We start from the raw sequence: 20,264 nt of genomic DNA on the forward strand, positions 1-20,264 counted from the left end.
CGCGTTCTTCAATCCGCGCATTGCAGAGTGAGGATCAGAGGACAAGTATGTGTGTGTGATCAGGAAGACTCATATTTGGCTTGTTCAGTACTCAAATGTTATACACATCTATGTATTTCACATCTATGTTTTTTGTTAAAGAAAAATAATTGTTTTAAAATCGAAAATCCGATTTTCTTTTAAAATATCGGAGATTCAATTTATAGGACATATCACCCAGCTCTAAAGTCTAGCCATATTTTAAAAATGATTCAAGACTAATCATTGCCCAGTTGAGCTACAGCAGTATACAGCACAATTGTGTGAAGCAAAATAAATGTATTTAAATTCTAAGAAGTGTGCCTGCAGGCTGCCATTCAATCATACATGAAGTTTGCAAAACCATTTGCCACATCTTTATGAAAAATGTTGGTAAAACGGCTTAGGACTACAATTACTATGATGGCTTTAGTACTGCAATTGCCATAAACAGTTTTGCACTCAAGACTAAGTTGATAACTTCAACAAAATAAACTTCATGTTACAACTAGAATGAATAACTGCACATTTGACCAAAAAGTACAAGTTTTTTATTTATAAAAATTATTTATAATTCGGATGTCACCCATATGAGAATGCGTTCCCTTCTGAGTTTGGTTCCTTTTTGGTCCAGATTTTCTTCATCATATCAACCTCAGGGAGATTTTACTTACCACCTTTGCCTCTAGCTAACTCACTGAGGACAAATTTATCATGTAAACTGCAGTAATCTTGTTCAGTGTAATGTGACACGGAAGAATTCTTACAGTAGGTGGAGTCTTCTCCAGGAAGAGATGTATTAACAGAGCCACTTCCTCTGCTGTTATCCTGTATTTTACCATTGAAACGAGTAGCTCCATCAACAGGGACTGGGACTCTGTAAGGAAGGATAAACAACCAGTCAGAACTGCATCCTTCCACAGCATAGTTTGTAGTATTGTATAATTTTTTTCAAAAGAATATTAGTCGTCTTGCTATCCTCAAGAAAATCATAAAGAAAAAAATAAGTGAAAACCTACAAAACTGTAGTGTGATCTTTAAAAGAATCATCATAGACAAAACAATGTGCCTAATTATATACTCAATAATAAAATTGTAAGCAGCAGCTGGAAAATGCCCAAGCACCAAGGTTGTGGCACTGCCTGCTGCATAAGTGCTGCCATGTGGAAGGTTTTTTATTTTTTTTAATTTTTTATTATTACTGAATATATACACATATCGAATGTAGTACTGGCACTTTAATTTTTGCACTGGTTCACTTTTCATGCAATGTTATACTGCACTATTACACAGTTAATATTTGCTCTTCTACACAGTTAATCATGCTTAAAATTCTTTAGATTTCTTTATATTTTTATGTCTATATTTTTATTATTGTGCACCAAAACACCAAGGCAAGTTCCTGGTACAAGTGAAACCCACAGTACTTGGCAATAAAGCTGATTCTGATAAATGACATCTTGATGGTATATATCACTACAACAGTGTTCATGGAGACACTTGGTTATAAGATCAAGAATGCAACAAGCAGAGAGTGGTCTCCATGTTGGAAGCCTAGATTAACAAAGTCTGGAGGGACCTTAGTCAAGCTAACAGAGGTGCAGAGTTGTGTATGAGAGACTGGTCCTGAATGGATAAGAAGTACAAGTTTGGCTGCTATGCTTAAGAGATACACATGAAAAGCAGAGGCCAAGAAAAATAAATAGGCTGTTCTCCAAAGATACATCCAAATACAAAGAATGTACTCCCAGCTGCAAGGAAATAACAGAAAAAGGACATACCTAACCAGAGTTCAAAAGGAGCAACACTGGAAGGACATAAGGGAGAAAAAGGAAGCACAAAACACCAATGCAAAGTGACTGGTGGGCCGAAGAAGTAGCCTTCATTCATTTACATTATGTAGCCTTCTACAATTTACATTACGGCACAGTAGAATTCTTTTCTTTGCATATCCCAGCTCTGGAGTTTGGGGTCAGAGGGCAGGGTGAGCCCTAAGTCAGTCAGCAGACTTTAACCCAGTTGAGCCGCATTTGATCTCCTGAAGAGGAGACTGAAAGAAGAAACACTCCAAAACAAAACAACTCCAAAACACCTAAAAAAAGCTGCATCACAAGACAAGACAAGACAAGACAAGATTTTTTGGAAATTTGGAAAAAAAAAGGAAATTTGTATTGGACACATACAATACGATATCTGCTATTTTATACAAGTAACATACTACGTACATACTGTATAAATACATTCAGTGACCCATCATTGCCCTACTCATAGTATACAGTGAACAATCTAACCTTAGTGTGAAGAATAAAAAAAAAAGAAAAAAATAAGAACTGGGCTTGCTGTTACAATACTTTAAGAGGAGACAAGAGCATGGACATTCAGGAGGGCAGGATAGCAGATATACAGAGAAGCTACCTTAGAGAAGTACCTTAGTGTTCCACAGGTCTACGGGAGCCATAATAAACATCCAAGGATCAGGTACAGCCAAATACCTCCAATGAGTAAGACTAGTGCTGAAAAGACAGCTCATTGGTAGGAATAAGATCCAAGCCATCAATATAAATGAACTACCAGTCATCAGATGACCAGCCGAAACAGTAAGCTGGCCACAAGAAGGACTACTTACAATGCACATAGAGTTCCACCCAAAGTTCAGCACCCTTAGACTCTATAAGCAACAAAACGAGGGAGGGGCAGGGATTAATGAGTGCCCGAGCCACTATACAAGGAGAAACACGGAGCAGTACACAGGGTTTCACCCAGAGTCTAGCACCTTTAGACTCCATGAGCAACAAAAAGAGGAAGAGCAAGGATTAGTGTGAAAGCCACTATACAAAATGAAATAAGGAGCAACAAAGCTAAGAGAGTGCTACAGGCAGCATAAGAGGGTGAAGAGAAGGTAGAGAAAATATAAGGGAAGACCAAGTCCTTTCACATATGACTCATCAGCAGATAGAGGACGTGGCTGACATCAGTAAAAAGGCCAGTATGAAGCTCTGATCCTGGCAGCACAAGAACGGACCCTACACACAAAATCCACGAGTCAAGGATCTATCATAGAAAACAGATAGTGATAAAGTGCAGGATGTTGAAAGAACAACTGAAACAGTTTGATATTTAGTACCTGTCAAAATGCACAAAATACAATTTGGAACGTTTGTCTGACTTAACAAGACAAACATACCTAAAATGTTAAATACAGCTCTGGAAAAAAATAAGACACCATTGCCCAATCTCCAGATTTGAACCCTATTGAAAACCTCTGGAATGCCATCAAGAGTAAGATGGATGGTCACAAACCATCAAGCAAAGCTGAGCTGTTTGCTTTTTTGCAAAAAGAGTGGTATAAAGTTACCCAACAGCAATGTGAAAAACTGGTGGAGAGCATGGAGCCAAAACGCATGTAAATCGGGGTTATTCCTCCAAATACTGATTTCTTAATATTATTTAGCCAAAGTATTAACACAATTTGTTTACAAATTAGTTGCATTTTGTTTTATTTGAGATATTAAAGCTCTGCAAATACTGCATGATCTTGGGTAATTTTGGTGTGTTGTCATTTCCTTTAAATATACACTCTAACAATAGTTATATTCTGAATTTAGGAGAAATATTGTCAGCAGTTCACAAAAAATGAAACAAAACTGTTCATCTCACCAATACATGCACCTGGAAGAAAAAAACATAAGAAACTGATTATTTTGCAGTGGTCTCTTATTTTTTTCCAAAGCTGTACATTTAGTTCAAATTGAATGTCCACAATCAAGCAAAATGTCACAGATGTGGTATAAAGTCCCTGGGCCACACTTGGGTCAACTCACAACGATGCAAACAGTTGCTCAAAAGAGCAAAAAGCCAGCCACATTTAGGAAGACAACAGTGTTGAGGAGGAGGAGGAATGAGACAAAGTGTATGCTTTATTTGCGGAGCAGATCATCACTGGGTGAGAATGGGAGTGAGAATTTCCAAAAATGGATCCGATTATCAGCACCTGATGGTTGAGGAGGGTAGTTCTAAAGGGATGGCTGAGTCAAAACCTTGCTGACTTAAATTCTGAATGCACTTGACTTCCTAGAAAATAAACATTGGCACATATGCAAAGAAACAAGGCACATGTGCAAAGTACAATTTAGATTGCCTTTAAACACATGCCAATGTGCATATTAAATGTAGAAAGGGAATGCCATTGTGTTTTCAGTAGATTCATGTGCAGGGAATTCTGTGATAAAAAAAAAAAAAAAAGGATGAATTTGAACAAAAAGGAGTGATTAGTTTCTGATATTCAGTAGGAGCATCTGGGTTAATAGTGAGAGAAAGATTTATAGCACCTTTAAGGGAGAAAATCAAAGATTATTTAAATTTTCCTTTTTGCTGTCTGAGTGATGTTCTATTAATCTGATGGGCAGAAATTTAATTAACAAATTGGGAATAAACCTAATTAGCACTCCAGATAGATTGAAAGTGTATAGCGTTAAGTGTGACCCCTGACATCTTCTGTATGTGTATGAGTGGAAGCCCAGCACCTCTGCAGAGAGCTTAGTAAACCATGCTCTCATGGACAGCTAACCCTAGATGCACACAATACATGAACATGCATGATATTCACTGCACAGTTCACATACATATGAGAGGATCAGATGTACATGAACGAGAATGTTTTGAGAAGTGAAAAGATGCAAACGTGTTAATGTTAAAGAAGTTGTATTGGGATGATCACTGGCATACTATAGAAACAAATCTTTCTTAAAATACATGCAAGGACAGGGGTACATACACCCATACACTATAGAAAACTCACACCCACATGTGTCGTTGTCAAAATGTAGAAAAAGACTGGAAAATTTAGGAGAGTGGACATTGAAAAATATGTAAAAACTTATGATTGGAAACCTGGCCTAGATCCCACTGCATTATACAGCAGAAGTATGAAAGCTTATAGTATGGTTTTCAATTCGATTAACCTTGGCTGACAGACCAGTTGAGATAATACAACAGCCGACCAACATCCACAGGTTTCTATCGATGATCCCCTGCACAGTTTCTAAGGAGCTCTGGGTAAACATGACGGGCCTCATTAAGTAGAATTGTGCACCAGTGCAAATAACACCCAAATCTGATTACAGACCTTGTAAAATGCTGTAAAATCCTTTAAAACCAGAGGCTATTACCAATCATTTATAATGAAGCTTATCAAAATTGCAAAACAAACAAACAACTGATGTCACTTGTGGGGATGTGCTCATTTGGAAGAACATTTGTACCAGTAGCTCATGGGAAGGGTCTATCAGCCCACAGCACACTTAGTTGAACACCAGAAGCAGAAAAGACCTTTGCAGATAAAAAAGCTACCCTTACAAACCACACCCATATTAGGTATACCAAATCCAAACAAACCATTCACACAGACAGTATATGAGAAAAATGAGTGTATGACGTACCAATATATAAATGGTGACTTCTCTATACATAAAGGTACTGTTTTAGGCCACTGATTTTGTTCCGATATTCTCGTAAACATGAAAAATTTGGCATTAGCTTCCACTGTTATGCTGATGACACACAGTTTTATGTTTCGGCAAAGCCAGGTGAGAGGCATCAGCTTAACAAAACTGAAGAATGTGTAAAGAACATTAGACAGTGGATGCTTGCTTACTTCCTCCTGCATAATTCTAAAAAGACAGAGGTGTTTGTACTAGAACCACATGCAGCCAGAAGTAAGCTTTCTGATTATAGAGTAATGTTGGATGGTCTTTCTGTTTCACCATGTGCAGCAGTAAAAGACATTGGTGTGATTACTGACTCCAGTCTTTCATATGAAGCTCATGTAGATAATATCACTAGGGTAGCCTTCTTTCATCTCAGAAATATTAAGAAATATAATGTCACAACATGATGCAGAAATACTGGTTTATGCTTATTACCTCTAAGTTGGTTTATTGCAATGCTTTACTGACTGGATGTTCCAGTAGGAGCATAAACAAGTTCAAGTCAGATCAGAACGCAGCTGCAACAGTAGAGTCCTAACTAAAACCAGAAGATATGAACACATTACTCTTATTTTATCCATACTGCATTAGCTCCCAGTCCAATTTTGGTGTGGTTGGGCACTTTATGTCACAGGAAACCCACGAGTCTGCGTCACCTTGTGGCTCACCCTTTTAGTTATGCCGTTCATAGCTAGTCTTGCCGGAGTCCCTGACTGCACTTTGCACATAATGTCTTTAACCATTACATGATTACAAGCATACCTATTATCTCTCTCTCTGTCTCTCTACTGAGTCGATTGCTATGATGTGTCACATGACATTATTTTGGTGGTTGACGTGCCTGTGACCTCACATGATGTCACCAAATACTCATATTAGAGTTCTCCTCATAGTGCTGGGCATTTTGATATGTCACATATCCATGTTACGGTACCTTTGTGAATCTGGTTGTCACATCATGCCGTTCTCATTATTTTGCTGAGAGTTTTGTTATTTCACATGTGTATATTGGTATACTGCTGCAATATTGCAATTTCACTTAATTCTGATAGATAGATAATTAAAAAGATAGAGAGACAGATAGATGTAAGATGGCTATACTTTTAGAATGGAGTAGATAGCTTTTCAAGCACCACAAATAATACGCAAGTGAGACAGTAGTAGTGTGCAGATAGATAGGATGTCAATGCTTATAGATTGGTTAGACAGACAGACAGACAGATAGATGGATAGATAGATTATTTAGAGCATGCAGCCTGAAAGCACTAGAGGGAGTAACATTTAGAAAATTGTTGGTCTCAGAAGAATAACAATAAGCATAAATACCAGAACAGAAAATTGCAGAACAGAATGTTGGTTTTGTACAAGCCAGAAATATGCCCACTTCTCACCCACAGGCCTTGGCATCAAATAAAATGTGGCCATAAATACCGCTTTTGAAAGTGCAACATCTCACAATTTACAGAATAATTTCTCGCATAACTAGATTGCACTGTCCTACAATTGATATTCTACACAAAACAGTGACAGCTTTTAAAATGAAGGGATACATACCTTTATAGCAGGAATCTGACTGAGTGAGAATGTTCGCAAAGCCTGTCAGAATGGTTTTTACTCCACCCTTGATAAAAAAAAAAAAGAGAAAGATGTCAAAATACATTTGCTATAGAAGGATATCATTCCTGGTTTAAACTGAGAATATGAAAATATCACATGCATTTATTAAAAATATTTCTAGGCATATTATACGATTGCAAGGATCATTTAGAAAACCAGTGACTTAAAATAATGTCATGCAATTGTTTTGCTATTTCCTCAACATAAAGTTCCACTTTACATTAGTAGAATATTTTTGAATGGTAGTGAGAGTGTAACCTGTTGGTAAATCATTTCAGCATTGGAATGATGCATCTTCACAGCTGCCAGAAGGCTTTGCAGTATGTGACCTAGAACATCTAGGTCTGGAGAACTATTGGCCAACAGCTGCAGCTCCATAAGACATATTTGTGGGAAAAGCAACATAACTTGTCCAGAGCCATGTGCCATAGCAGCAGATTCAAGCAAACATTTATCTACTGGGTCCAACAGTTCCATCTTCACACCTGAGAATAAGAGACAATAATAATCTTTCTCACACCTGTTCTGGTTTTTAAGACCATACTGCAGACTTTCATGTATACAGTTTAGCAGTGATTTTAGAGCCAACAAAGCAACACACTTTTCAGCTAGGACAAATACGCAAAATACAGTTCCTTGATCTAGTGTTCTAAAGCTCTGATAAATTCCACATATATAAATATATATTAGTTCCTTTAAGTTCTGTAAGTTGCGAGGTAGGGCCTCCATGGACCGGAACTGTTTGTCTAGCACATCCCACAGATGCTCGATTGAATTGAGATCTGGGGAATCTGGAGGCCAAGTCAACACCTCAAACTCAATGTTGTGCTCATCAAAACATTCCTGAACCATTTTTACTTTTTGGCACAGCACATTATCCTGCACATTATCCTGCTGAAGCCATAAGGGAATACCGTTTCCATGAAAGGGTGTACATGGTTTACAACAATGCTTAGGTAGGTAGTGTGTGTCAAATTAACATCCATATGGATGGCAAGACCCAAGGTTTCCCAGAAGAACATTGGCCAAAGCACACACGCCCGGCCATCCATGTGATGTAAAAGAAAATGTGATTGATCAGACCAGGCTGTCTTCTTCCATTGCTCCGTGGTCCAGCACCCTGAATGGTCTGCAGCTATGCAGCCCCATATGCAACAAACTATGATGCATTGTGTATTCTGACACCTTTCTATCAGAAACAGTATTAACTTCTTCAGCAATTTGAGCAACAGTAGCTTGTCGGCTGGATCCGACCACACAGGCCATCCTTCCCTCCCCACGTGCATCAGTGAGCCTTGGCCGCCCATGACCCTGTCGCCACTGTTCCTTCCTTGGACCACTTTTGATAAATACTGACCACTGCAGACCAGGAACACCCTACAAGAGTTGCAGTTTTGGAGATGCTCTGATCCAGTCGTCCAGCCATCACAATTTGGCACTTGTCAAACTCACTCAAATCCTTAAGCTTGTCCATTTTTCCTGCTTCTAGCACATCAACTGTGAGGAAATGTTCACTGTTCACTTGCTGACTAATATATCCCACCCACTAACAGGTGCCATGATGAGATTATCAGTGTCATTCACTTCACCTGTGACTGCTCATAATGTTATGTTATAATGTGTGTGTATATATATACACTATATTGCCAAAAGTATTCGCTCACCCATCCAAATAATCAGAATCAGGTGTTCCAATCACTTCCATGGCCACAGGTGTATAAAATCAAGCACCTAGGCATGCAGACTGTTTTTACAAACATTTGTGAAAGAATGGGTCGCTCTCAGGAGCTCAGTGAATTCCAGCGTGGAACTGTGATAGGATGCCACCTGTGCAACAAATCCAGTCGTGAAATTTCCTCGCTCCTAAATATTCCACAGTCAACTGTCAGCTGTATTATAAGAACATGGAAGTGTTTGGGAACGACAGCAACTCAGCCACGAAGTGGTAGGCCACGTAAACTGACGGAGCGGGGTCAGCGGATGCTGAGGCGCATAGTGCGAAGAGGTCGCCAACTTTCTGCAGTCAATCGCTACAGACCTCCAAACTTCATGTGGCCTTCAGATTAGCTCAAGAACAGTGCGCAGAGAGCTTCATGGAATGGGTTTCCATGGCCGAGCAGCTGCATCCAAGCCATACATCACCAAGTGCAATGCAAAGCGTCGGATGCAGTGGTGTAAAGCACGCCGCCACTGGACTCTAGAGCAGTGGAGACGCGTTCTCTGGAGTGACGAATCGCGCTTCTCCATCTGGCAATCTGATGGACGAGTCTGGGTTTGGCGGTTGCCAGGAGAACGGTACTTGTCTGACTGCATTGTGCCAAGTGTAAAGTTTGGTGGAGGGGGGATTATGGTGTGGGGTTGTTTTTCAGCAGCTGGCTTGGCCCCTTAGTTCCAGTGAAAGGAACTCTGAATGCTTCAGCATACCAAGACATTTTGGACAATTCCATGCTCCCAACTTTGTGGGAACAGTTTGGAGCTGGCCCCTTTCTCTTCCAACATGACTGTGCACCAGTGCACAAAGCAAGGTCCATAAAGACATGGATGACAGAGTCTGGTGTGGATGAACTTGACTGGCCTGCACAGAGTCCTGACCTCAACCCGATAGAACACCTTTGGGATGAATTAGAGTGGAGACTGAGAGCCAGGCCTTCTCGTCCAACATCAGTGTGTGACCTCACAAATGTGCTTCTGGAAGAATGGTCAAAAATTCCCATAAACACACTCCTAAACCTTGTGGACAGCCTTCCCAGAAGAGTTGAAGCTGTTATAGCTGCAAAGGGTGGACCGACGTCATATTGAACCCTATGGATTAGGAATGGGAGTCAAGGCAGGTGAGCGAATACTTTTCTAGTGCAATACTAGTGCAAATTGTACCGTTCTGCCATTCAAAATATTTGCGAATTTTGGCCCAAATCTGAATAGAATTCCATGCTATTGGGTGCAACGATTGAGAATCTGGACCTATCGGTAGGGGTGAAAATAGAAGAAGGAAAGCAGGCTGAGGATTCTATCTACACCTAATCCTGTATTTAATTAATGCCGTGTGAGCCCTGCCAATAAGTCAGACCTCTTAGGCTACAAGGCCAATACAATAATTGAAAATTTGGAAGGGCTATCCCGTCTTTTTGCAGAAACTGTAGCCATATTCTGGGGGGTTTCATATTCTGAAGGTAAGACGAGATTATCTTATTAAATAAGCAAAAAAGGATTTCTTAATGTAAATAGGTATAGTTTGATTGGGGGAGCAGTCAAAATGTCCAGTGGGATTTCTTACAAACACATTTGGCAATAAAATAGAATATGTATCATACTGAAGAACTGTAGCCTCCCTGACATATGTTTTTGTGTAACCCTGAAGACTAAGTTCTTCAGTTTCCAGTTTTTCTTTTTTTCCCTTTCCTTCCTGGGCAAAACCCTATTGATAATTTTTTTCCTGATGACCCAGAACAATCTCTGGCTTATATACAAAATTTGTATTATTATTATCCACTTCTGTAACTGCACAAAGAGATTCCTGGCAACTGGACCTTAATATCAGCGTGACAGACGAGGAATGAAATGAAATCTGTGCAAAATGTAAGCAGTCCCCTTTACATTAGCCCATACTGTATGTTTGGAATCTGTCCTAGTCTGTCTGTTTTTTGGTCATTTTTTTTTTTCTTATTCTAGAATATTCTGTAAAGATGTTTGTGCAAATCCTTTAACTGCCATCTTTGGTATTGATATGTGAATCTATGTTATTGATTGTTATTTAACTAAATATAAAATTGAAAAAAATAAAAAAAATAAAAAAATTAGATCAGCAAATTTGCCACTATAACCAAAGCTGATAAGTTCTGCCAGTGTATATAAAAGTAGTAAAGCTTTAGTTTAATGATTTTAGTCTTTCGTTAACAGGTATTGTTTAAAAAAGTTTTTTTCTAATTGAATCAATCTACAGTCAAGCCCGAAATTATTCATACCCCTGGCAAATTCTGAATTAAAGTTACTTTTATTCAACCAGCAAGTTTTTTTTTTTGACCGGAAATGACACAGGCTTCTCCCAAAAGATAATAAGACGATGTACAAGAGGCATCATTGTTGAAAAAAATATTTTTCAGCTTTTATTTGAACAAAAAGTGGCATGTCCAAAATTATTCATACCCTTTGCAAACTGTCACAGACTATGGGAAAATCCAAAGTTCTTTACCATTCCAAATAGTCCAAGCTGTTCTAAAGCATTAAAACAGCTGTTCCCAATGAATCAGAGTAATTAACCCTGATTCATTGGGAACAGCTGTTTTAATCAACTCAACAGGTGAAAAACAGAAGCTCTCTGCTGTTGGTTTGTGGACAGTCATGGCTAAGACAAAGGAGCTCACTGAGGACCTGCGGCTGTGCATTGTGGCTGCTCACAAGTCAGGAAAGGGCTATAAGACCATATCTAAATGTTTTGAAGTTCCAGTGGCTACAGTGCAAAGTATTATTAAAAAATACAAGACGTTCCGCACTGTGAAAAATCTCAGAGGACGTGGTCGGAAGCCAAAAATGACACCTGTGCTGGCCAGGAGGATAGTGAGAGAGGTAAAAAGAATCCAAAGATCACCACCAAGGCCATCCTGATGAATCTGGGCTCTGCTGGTGGCAACATCTCAAGGCACTTTACGTGGCTAAGACAAACTTCTGTCCTAGCTCTGGTGTTGTTTTGTGTTAAACTTTGTTGTTGTATGTTTATGTAGCACCAGGTCCTGGAGAAACGTTGTTTCATTTCACTATGTACTGCGTCAGCTATATGTACTTGAAATGACAATAAAGCTTCTTGAATCTTGAATCTTGAAAGGCAGACAGTCCAACAGACACTGCACACCGCTGGGTTCCACGGACGCAGACCAAGATAAAAAAAAGCCTGCTTGGCCTTTGCAAATGCTCATCTGGACAAAGAAGACTTCTGGTCTTCTGTTTTATGGTCAGATGAAACAAAAATTGAATTGTTTGGCCACAGTGATATAGCCTTCATTTGGCATAAAAAAGGAGAAGCCTTCAACCCTAAGAACACCATCCCCACTGTCAAACATGGCGGTGGGAACCTAATGTTTTGGGGGTGTTTTTCAGCCGGTGGACCAGGGAACCTAATCACAGTAAACGGCACCATGAAAAAGGAGCAATACATCAAATTTCTCAACAACAACATCAGGCAGTCTGCAGAGAAACTTGGCCTTGGACACCAGTGGACATTTCAGCACGACAACGACCCAAAACACACAGCAAAAGTGGTGAAGAAAGTCCTGACAACTGAGAATCTGTGGAGGGAGCTAAAGATCAGGGTGATGGCAAGGAGACCCTCCAACCTGAAAGAGTTGGAGCTCATTGCTAAAGATGAATGGGCAAAAATACCAGTGGAGACATGTAAAAAGCTGGTCAGCAATTATAGGAAGCATTTGATTGCTGTAATAGCCAATAAAGGCTTTTCTATTGATTATTGAGAAGGGTATGAATAATTTTGGACATGCCACTTTTTGTTCAAATGTAAATAAAAGATGAGTAATAATTTTTTTCCACAATGATGCCTCTTGTACATCGTCTTATTATCTTCTGGGAGACGCCTGTGTCATTTCTAATCAAGAAAAAACTTGCTGGTTGAATAAAAGTAACTTTAAGTCAGAATTTGCCAGGGGTATGAATAATTTCGGGCTTGACTGTATATTCTTCAACCTTAAAATTAGAGTAAACTTGCATGTATCATCCTAGTACCTTGAACAGTTGATAAATAAGTGAATTTTATTCAACACCCCAAAAAAAAAAAAAAAAAATTACTTGCCCAAACATTTCTAAAACAGAATATGCAATCAAACTTTCAAACTGTCCACATTTTGGTCACATTAGCCATATTTTGTATAATTCTTAATTAAATTAATATGTGAAAGAGAAGCACATTTTGTGTGTTATGCCAATTTATTACATAAATAAAAATGTTTCTTTCCAGGTAAAATTCTAACACAGTTAGCTTGTTTGGAAGCTGTAACAGAAAGCTTGAATGCACCCCCAACAGCCATGTAGTGGCAGCTTGCTGGGACAATCTTCTTATCTTAAACCACTAAGCCACCAGTGACCTAACATTTGCTGTGATGGTCTGTAATCATGAATAAGCATTAACTTTCTCAAAGTATTATAAAGAATAGAAGCTTAAAACCATGCAGCTTGTGACAATGTTATTCAAAACTATTGTAGTGTCTCCAGGTTGGCTCACTTGCTCATGGGGTCCGTTGCATCCTTCTCAAAAAACTCAATTAACTATTACACAGCTCACAACTGAGCTATCACTACTTATAGTCATTTCATTATACCTCAACCGACATGCTGTAACTCATGGGAGCCAGGCTCCGGGATGCCTGATGGCTCTGCATAACCAATGACCCCCCCAACAAAGACTGGAGATAAAGGAGGTATTCTACCACCATGAATGTTGGAGTTCTGCAGACCATCAGTGCTGATAGCCCAGCCTCACACCTGGAACTCGCCATCAACTTGTGATCTTAACATGCAAATCACCCTGCGCCTAGCAGTTTTACTGCTGTTAACAAGAACAAAAGTCAACAAGAATTCCCTAATCTAAACCAAATCAATGCCTTGACCGGGGGATGACCAAAGTTCTGACTGAAGACACACATACACACACACACACCCACAGCGTCTGGAAACGCTCATCCTGACCCCCCACACGCACACACATAAGGAGAGTTCCTTGATTCAAGTTTGAATAAAACACTAGTAAAACCCTACCTGACCCATGCCTAACACACCTGTATTTGGATTCCCCTTTTGCCTTTACATTTTTATGGTTGCATTACCACTCATGACCTGTTGTTCTGTGTTTTCATGAAATAGAACATGTTTTTATAAGATAAGAATGTATGTTTTAATTGCTTATACCCAGTTTCCTTTCCTCTCATACTGTTTCTTTCATGTCTACTATCAAAATGATCCGCTTTTACTTTTATAAGCAATAGTGTATGCCATGTGGTCACCCAAGTACATAATATGAGCCTACGATACTTTAATTGAAACGTTATCCATTCCTGACTTCACCATAAAGTATGCAAATGAGTGCCCGAGCGGAGACAAAGAAACTTTTCCCTCCAAAAGCTCAGGTGTTGGATTGGTCACTCTGAAAAACTGGGCGTGACCAAGGGATCAATAAAAACCCTAAGCACCCATCTATCGCGCTTTTTAGCTTTTTTTTTTTTTTAGCTTTGGCTTTTTGCTCAGCTTTTTGGCTCCGCTCAGCTCGGCTTGGCCTCACGGGGGCCAACCCCCTCTCCGCTCTGCGGTTGGGGGGGCCCCCGTGCGCCTTTTCTTCCCGGTACGACCTCTTCTATCGCCGCCCGACTCGACGCCGATCTCTCTTCGGGACAAGACTTTCACTTTCTCTTGAGACTTTGCTGGCAGCTTCAATCGAGGAACTTTGCACCACCGAAACCTTTTTGTTCCAGCAGAATCTCTTGCTTGCTCCGAGGACTTTGAATCTCCGAACCTACTTGATCCACTACATCAGGACGCTTGTCAACGAACCAATGCAAGTAAAAGCTACCAATTATTTTAGATCCGCAATTTTAAGCTGAAGCCCCTTTATTAAGGCAAAATTACCTTGACGATTCTCACACATGGTAACCAAAAATTCGATCTGAAACTTGCCATATTTGATCTCTCTGTTTCCTTATCTCTCTCTCTCTCTCTCACTCTCTCTCTCTCACTCTCTCACTCTCTCACTCAATCTCTCTTTGCCTACTTATCCCCTCTCTATGATCCTTACCCTGTCTTTTATGTATGTATGTCGTAGTTAGTATGTGTTGTGTGTTGTTGTTCTATTAAATGCATTTTATTCACAAGTGTTTGTCTCTGTGCTTTGCTTACAATTTCGGGGTCCCTGAACATTGCTCTTGCTATGTGCTAAATTAAAACTAGTACTTTATAAAGTAGTTATTCTTTCTTGGCCAGGAAGATAACTTTCCCTGGAATTAATACATAATTATACTGTCTGTTCGGTGGACGAACAAATCAAATAATTGTGTTATTGATTCTCTGACAGTTAGTTCTAAGAACCCCCATTTGAATATTTATAATTAATTATAACCAGTTATAATTACACTTAAATATTTAAATGTTGAGCTAGATTCGCTACACTATCAAAAGACATAATAAACCTAAGGAAGATAAAAGCTCTGTAAAGAACATGACCTATGCCTAATTACCCCCAGTATTCATGCTGGCATGTCCACTAACACTGCTTTAGACCTTCTTAACTAACGTGAGGCAAAATACTATACAAGCTGAGCAGCTGCATTGGGCCTTGCTGAATGATGCATCAATGACACCTGGTCAGCTTTGGGACATTTCTGAAATTAAATAATGCTTAAATAATATAGCTGTAAACAACAACTGACAAGCATGTGGGCATTATTGTCAAGCCACTGAACATACATATGACTACTGGCCTGTCTGTGTGATTTAAAAAAAAAAATCACTGAAAGGATGAGCCCTTTGGGCCACCTAACACAATATAGTGTGAAAATATGTTACATGTCCTGATTACATGACATTACGTAATTGAATGAAAAATAAAAATTCCTTCACAGTTTCATCACAGTTTAATTTCTCAAGGAGTATTAAAAAAATTGTCAATTGAAATTGTGAGAAAGAACCTTTACTGGAATGGGTACCATAATCTGAGGTTTGTGCCACACTGTAATGCATAGTGATATTACATCATACTTCCCATTTGAGCATCATCACATTAGTTTGTCACTGTACAACTAGAAAACAAACAAAATACACAGTTAACTGAGAAAAGGAGAGGGAAACAGTCATCTGCTGGAGTTAGATGAAATTTTGAGAAAAAAATAATGTTTTTTGCTGGGCCTTACCAGTGAGGTTACATTGTGGCCAAATGTTTCAACCTGCCAATTATCCTTTAACAAGTTCTAAAGACAGTGAACCAAAGAGGTGATACATAAAACCTCAATGGTGACCAAACGCCATAACTCTAGCAGGAAATGGTTAAATATGAAACACAGATTGGCTGACGTGGAGATTTCGTAAGTTCCCAGAGAGGATCCTTAACACTGATGAAGCATAAAAAATTTCATTTCATTTGCACTAGTAAAATTATGGAATAAATTGTGGTCAGAACCCTCTGTAGATTTTATTTACCAAATCTGGTGGTGATAGGATCAACAGTCTAAGACTAGTTTGCATAAGAATGAATCTAATGCAGGGGAAATAAGTATCACAACTGTGGAGAGCATCCTGGCCAGCTGCATCACTGTGTGGTTTGGAAACTGCAAAACCTTAGAACACAAGACCCAGCTGAGAGGATCATAGGATCATAATGTCCATTGAGTGACATTAATGCACCCCCGCACTCAGCCACTTTGTAGCACATCTGCAGACGTCTGCACTCAAGGACTTTAACTGTTTACTGTAGACTGTGCACTCACACTTGACTTGACTTTTGTTCTTATTTTACTTACATTTCAACCTCATATTTATTACATCTACCTCATATTTACACCATAACTCTGTTTTGTTTAATGTTTACTCTTTATTTATGTTTGTTTACTCTTGCTGTTTCACAGTCTATGCACCTTGGTCTGTTAGTGAAGTCATTTCATTCTTTTGTATACTGTGTGTGTAGAAGAATGACAATACAGCTCGAGTTGAGAAAAAATAAATAAATAAAATAAAAAAATAAATAAAAAAATTAAAAATAAATAATAAATACTACTACCCAGAGTGGCCGAGTCTTGCCAAGTTACAGAAAACAATAAAGAACCCATACATGAACATACGCAAGGCATCAAGTCTGTTTTTGAAGGTTTTGAATATTATGTACATAATCCCAAATTTATGGACAAAGATGAATGTACCAAAAAGCAGTTTTTACAGAGCAAAAGAATCAAAATAAAAAAAGATTTTGTACTAAGGGATATGCTTTTGTTTTAGTTTGAACAAACATGCATAGCACACCCAGCAGCCAATTAAAAAAAAAATGCATTAGATAGCTGTGCATCCCAACACAAACATACCCTTCAAGTTTCATTACAATACTCAATGTACACCTTGTCAAATTCCTGTCGAAATCAATTTGGCCAATGTGTTATTTTAGGGAAATATTCAGAATCTTCTTCTAGTTTCATGCAAGCAATCATGAGTTACAGCTTATTAGCACTGACTGAAGTGGTGTGCATACCTTTTACAAATCTCAACAAGTTCTTAATATTTACTGAGGTAGCACTTAACAGTCATATGACTCCACATTTCAGAAGAAATGTTAAAAAAAAAAAAAAAAAAAAAAAAAACCATAGCTTTTGAAAATGCCAACATGATTGTGGAGATCAGCCAAAAACCTTGGATTAGTTCTTGAAAGTTGTTTTGCATATTATGCAAATACTTACAATCTGGGTAGAGCTTAATAGACCCAAAGGAATTTTCTAGATTTTAAAAAAATTATTTTAATGTATAAATCATTTTCCAAAATGTGTTTGTTTTTATGTGCACAATAATAAAGAGAGTATGTGTGAATGTGTGTACATGTGTGTAGTACTACCTTCCTCTAGCAGCATAGAATCGTCAGGGTTGCTTTCACTATCAGCCTCATAGCCTTTCTCCTCACCCAACGCTTGAACATCACACACTTGGACTTCATCCGCTTCATCAGACAGATCCCCAGTTGGAGTTGAGACGTCACAACTGGCTTGATGCTTCATAAAAATCGAGAGCAACATAAAAGAGGTTAAACAAGCAAACTGACATTTCATAAGCAATAAAAATATTTACAAGAACCCAAATAAACCATTTTTAGTTGTATTCCATCTACATAGTCTTCCTTAACACCTAATAGTATAGCAGCATACACTATTGTATAACCTCTAAAAGCACATTCTTGTTTACACTGCACAAGATTACAATAAACCAAATATATAATACATGAAAATATTTGTATATATTCTTTACTTTTTTCAAGCTTGAAATTGTCTTGTTCTATTACCACATAATTGTCTAATTTTAAGCATATATTTAAGAAAAGAAACAATTATCTGCTAACAGGAACTGTTTAAAATGTGTTAAACATAAAAACATGCTGAATACTCATATTTAATTTCTTAGGACAATGAATTCTTGATAAATGACCATATATATTTTTATTTAAGATATTGTTTTTATACTTATTCATGCTGAGAAGAATTTCAATAAGTAAATAAATAAATAAACACTCTTGTCACAAGACCAAATCAGCTGACTATAGCACAAAGATAGGTCAAAGCCCCAGGAGGAATTTAGTCATTTACAAATAAACTAACAGAAGTTTTATTCATTTATGCATGGCTATGTATAAATAACTTTAAGTAAGAACAATTACTATATGATTTTACTAAATAAATTTCATGTTTAATTGTTCCATTTTTTATTAAGTTAACATGCTGCTTCTTGCTGTTCAAAAGAAAAAGAAATGCAAGCAATATTGAAATTTGCTTTGAAAATCTCTTAGAAAACTCTTAGAAAACAACATAAATTAAACAGGCAGCATGATAGACTTGATAGTATAATGATAAACATGATAGTAATGAGCTTAGCATGTCTGAGGTAAATGTAAAACATTAACAAACAAGAATTCTTACCCTTTCAGGTTTCTCCTCAACATCCAAGGCTGGGGCAGACACCTGAGCCAGTGCAACACGCAACAGGGAGTCAAACAGGGGAACAGCCAGGTCAGAGTTCACCACATCAGAGAGAGACAGCTGATCCTTCACCTCACACAGGGTGTCCTCTACAGACTGAAGTTATGCAGAGAAAGAGGAGGAGAGAGAGAGGGACAGAGAGAGAAAGAGAGAGAGGGAGAGAGAGAAAGAGGGAGTGAGGGAGTAAGTGGGAGCAAAACGGAAAGAAAAATAATATGAAGTTTGGTCAAAGGGCACTATTAGAAATCCAGTAATAAGATTTTAAGTCTAATGCAGCTTAATAGAATAAAACATTAATGCATTTATGAATTCTTGTGTTGTTTATAAAAAGGATTATTTTGAAAGAAATTGTATATTAAGTACCTGGAATGATATGTAGTTATATTCAGGTTTCTGAAGCACAGACTTGGAGCTGTGAAGACAGATGGATAGAAGCGCTTCCAGGAGATGTAAACACTTTAAAAGCCACTCCTCTTCTAGCTTCTGTGCTGGAATCTTTGCTTTTGACTCCATATGACCTGGACTCACTGAATTATTAAGATCTAGCTGTTGTGTTTCATATGTCCCATCCATCATATCTTCATGTGCAATCTGTAGTGGGTTTAAGGCTGAACAGCCTGAGTGTGATAAGCTTTTGTGATGAGTGACCTTGCTGTCACTCTTTTTATTAGATGTGTCTCCTTTGATTTTCAAGGTAAGATTCTGAAGGACCATAGTCATGAGGCGATAGCACACATTCAAGCCACCTAACCTGAAGAGCTGTCTCTGGAACACTGGGCTCACCAGATACACCCGATGGCATACGGACCACACATCTGCTGCTCGCCTTATATGCTCCTTTGATGACAAGGCCAGTGTATCTGGTATGAGAAAAGATAACCCCCCACTCAGGTGTTCACTGGCTGTATTATCATTGTCTGATGTATCTTCAATGTCCCCATCACAGTCAGCCTCTTTACTCATACATAAGAAGGCCACACACAAAAAAAGATTAATAATGTTCAAATGTGCACCTCCATGGTTCCATTTGATTCCTGCACTCCTACTGCTTTTGCTATTCAGACATGCCTCTTTTAGATCCTCATAGAATCTACTGAAACTTTGTGGACCATCACCTTTCGCTTGAGATTCTAGGTCTTCTGCTTTACCCAGTCCATGCAGGGCAGCATCTGTCTGATGGTCAAAGCAATTTAAAATCAATGTCTCAAACACCTTAAGTGCCCAAGGCCTAGTGGAGTCCAGATAGATCAATTCAGTCACCTGGTTCAGCCCAGTACTGCTTAGGAACAAGTCACGCACCACTGTGCTGTGGGCAAAAGGGATTAGAACCAGTAAGAATAAAAGGAAAACAATGATATAAAATAAGCACATCACAACACAAAACATTGTAGGGTTTAGATAACAACATGGCAACACTGTATAATGACAT

At 38.5% G+C, this 20,264-nt stretch overlaps 1 protein-coding gene across 3 annotated transcripts in view; it reads right to left on the minus strand.

Moving 5' to 3' along the window:
- Positions 1-20,264, minus strand: part of lyst (lysosomal trafficking regulator) — a 114,921-nt gene that overhangs the window by 67,744 nt on the left and 26,913 nt on the right. For all 3 annotated transcript variants that reach the window (XM_058382454.1, XM_058382443.1, XM_058382448.1), the window contains exons 7-12: positions 19,199-20,141; positions 18,776-18,931; positions 17,704-17,857; positions 7,380-7,606; positions 7,059-7,125; positions 786-895 (exon numbers count right to left, since the gene is read on the minus strand). In XM_058382454.1, the coding sequence (XP_058238437.1) occupies positions 786-895; positions 7,059-7,125; positions 7,380-7,606; positions 17,704-17,857; positions 18,776-18,931; positions 19,199-20,141 (1,657 nt within the window). The remainder of the gene's footprint in view (positions 1-785; positions 896-7,058; positions 7,126-7,379; positions 7,607-17,703; positions 17,858-18,775; positions 18,932-19,198; positions 20,142-20,264) is intronic.

Source organism: Hemibagrus wyckioides, linkage group LG03 (assembly GCF_019097595.1).
Source record: "Hemibagrus wyckioides isolate EC202008001 linkage group LG03, SWU_Hwy_1.0, whole genome shotgun sequence".
In the NCBI taxonomy this organism is placed as follows: Eukaryota; Metazoa; Chordata; class Actinopteri; order Siluriformes; family Bagridae; genus Hemibagrus; species Hemibagrus wyckioides.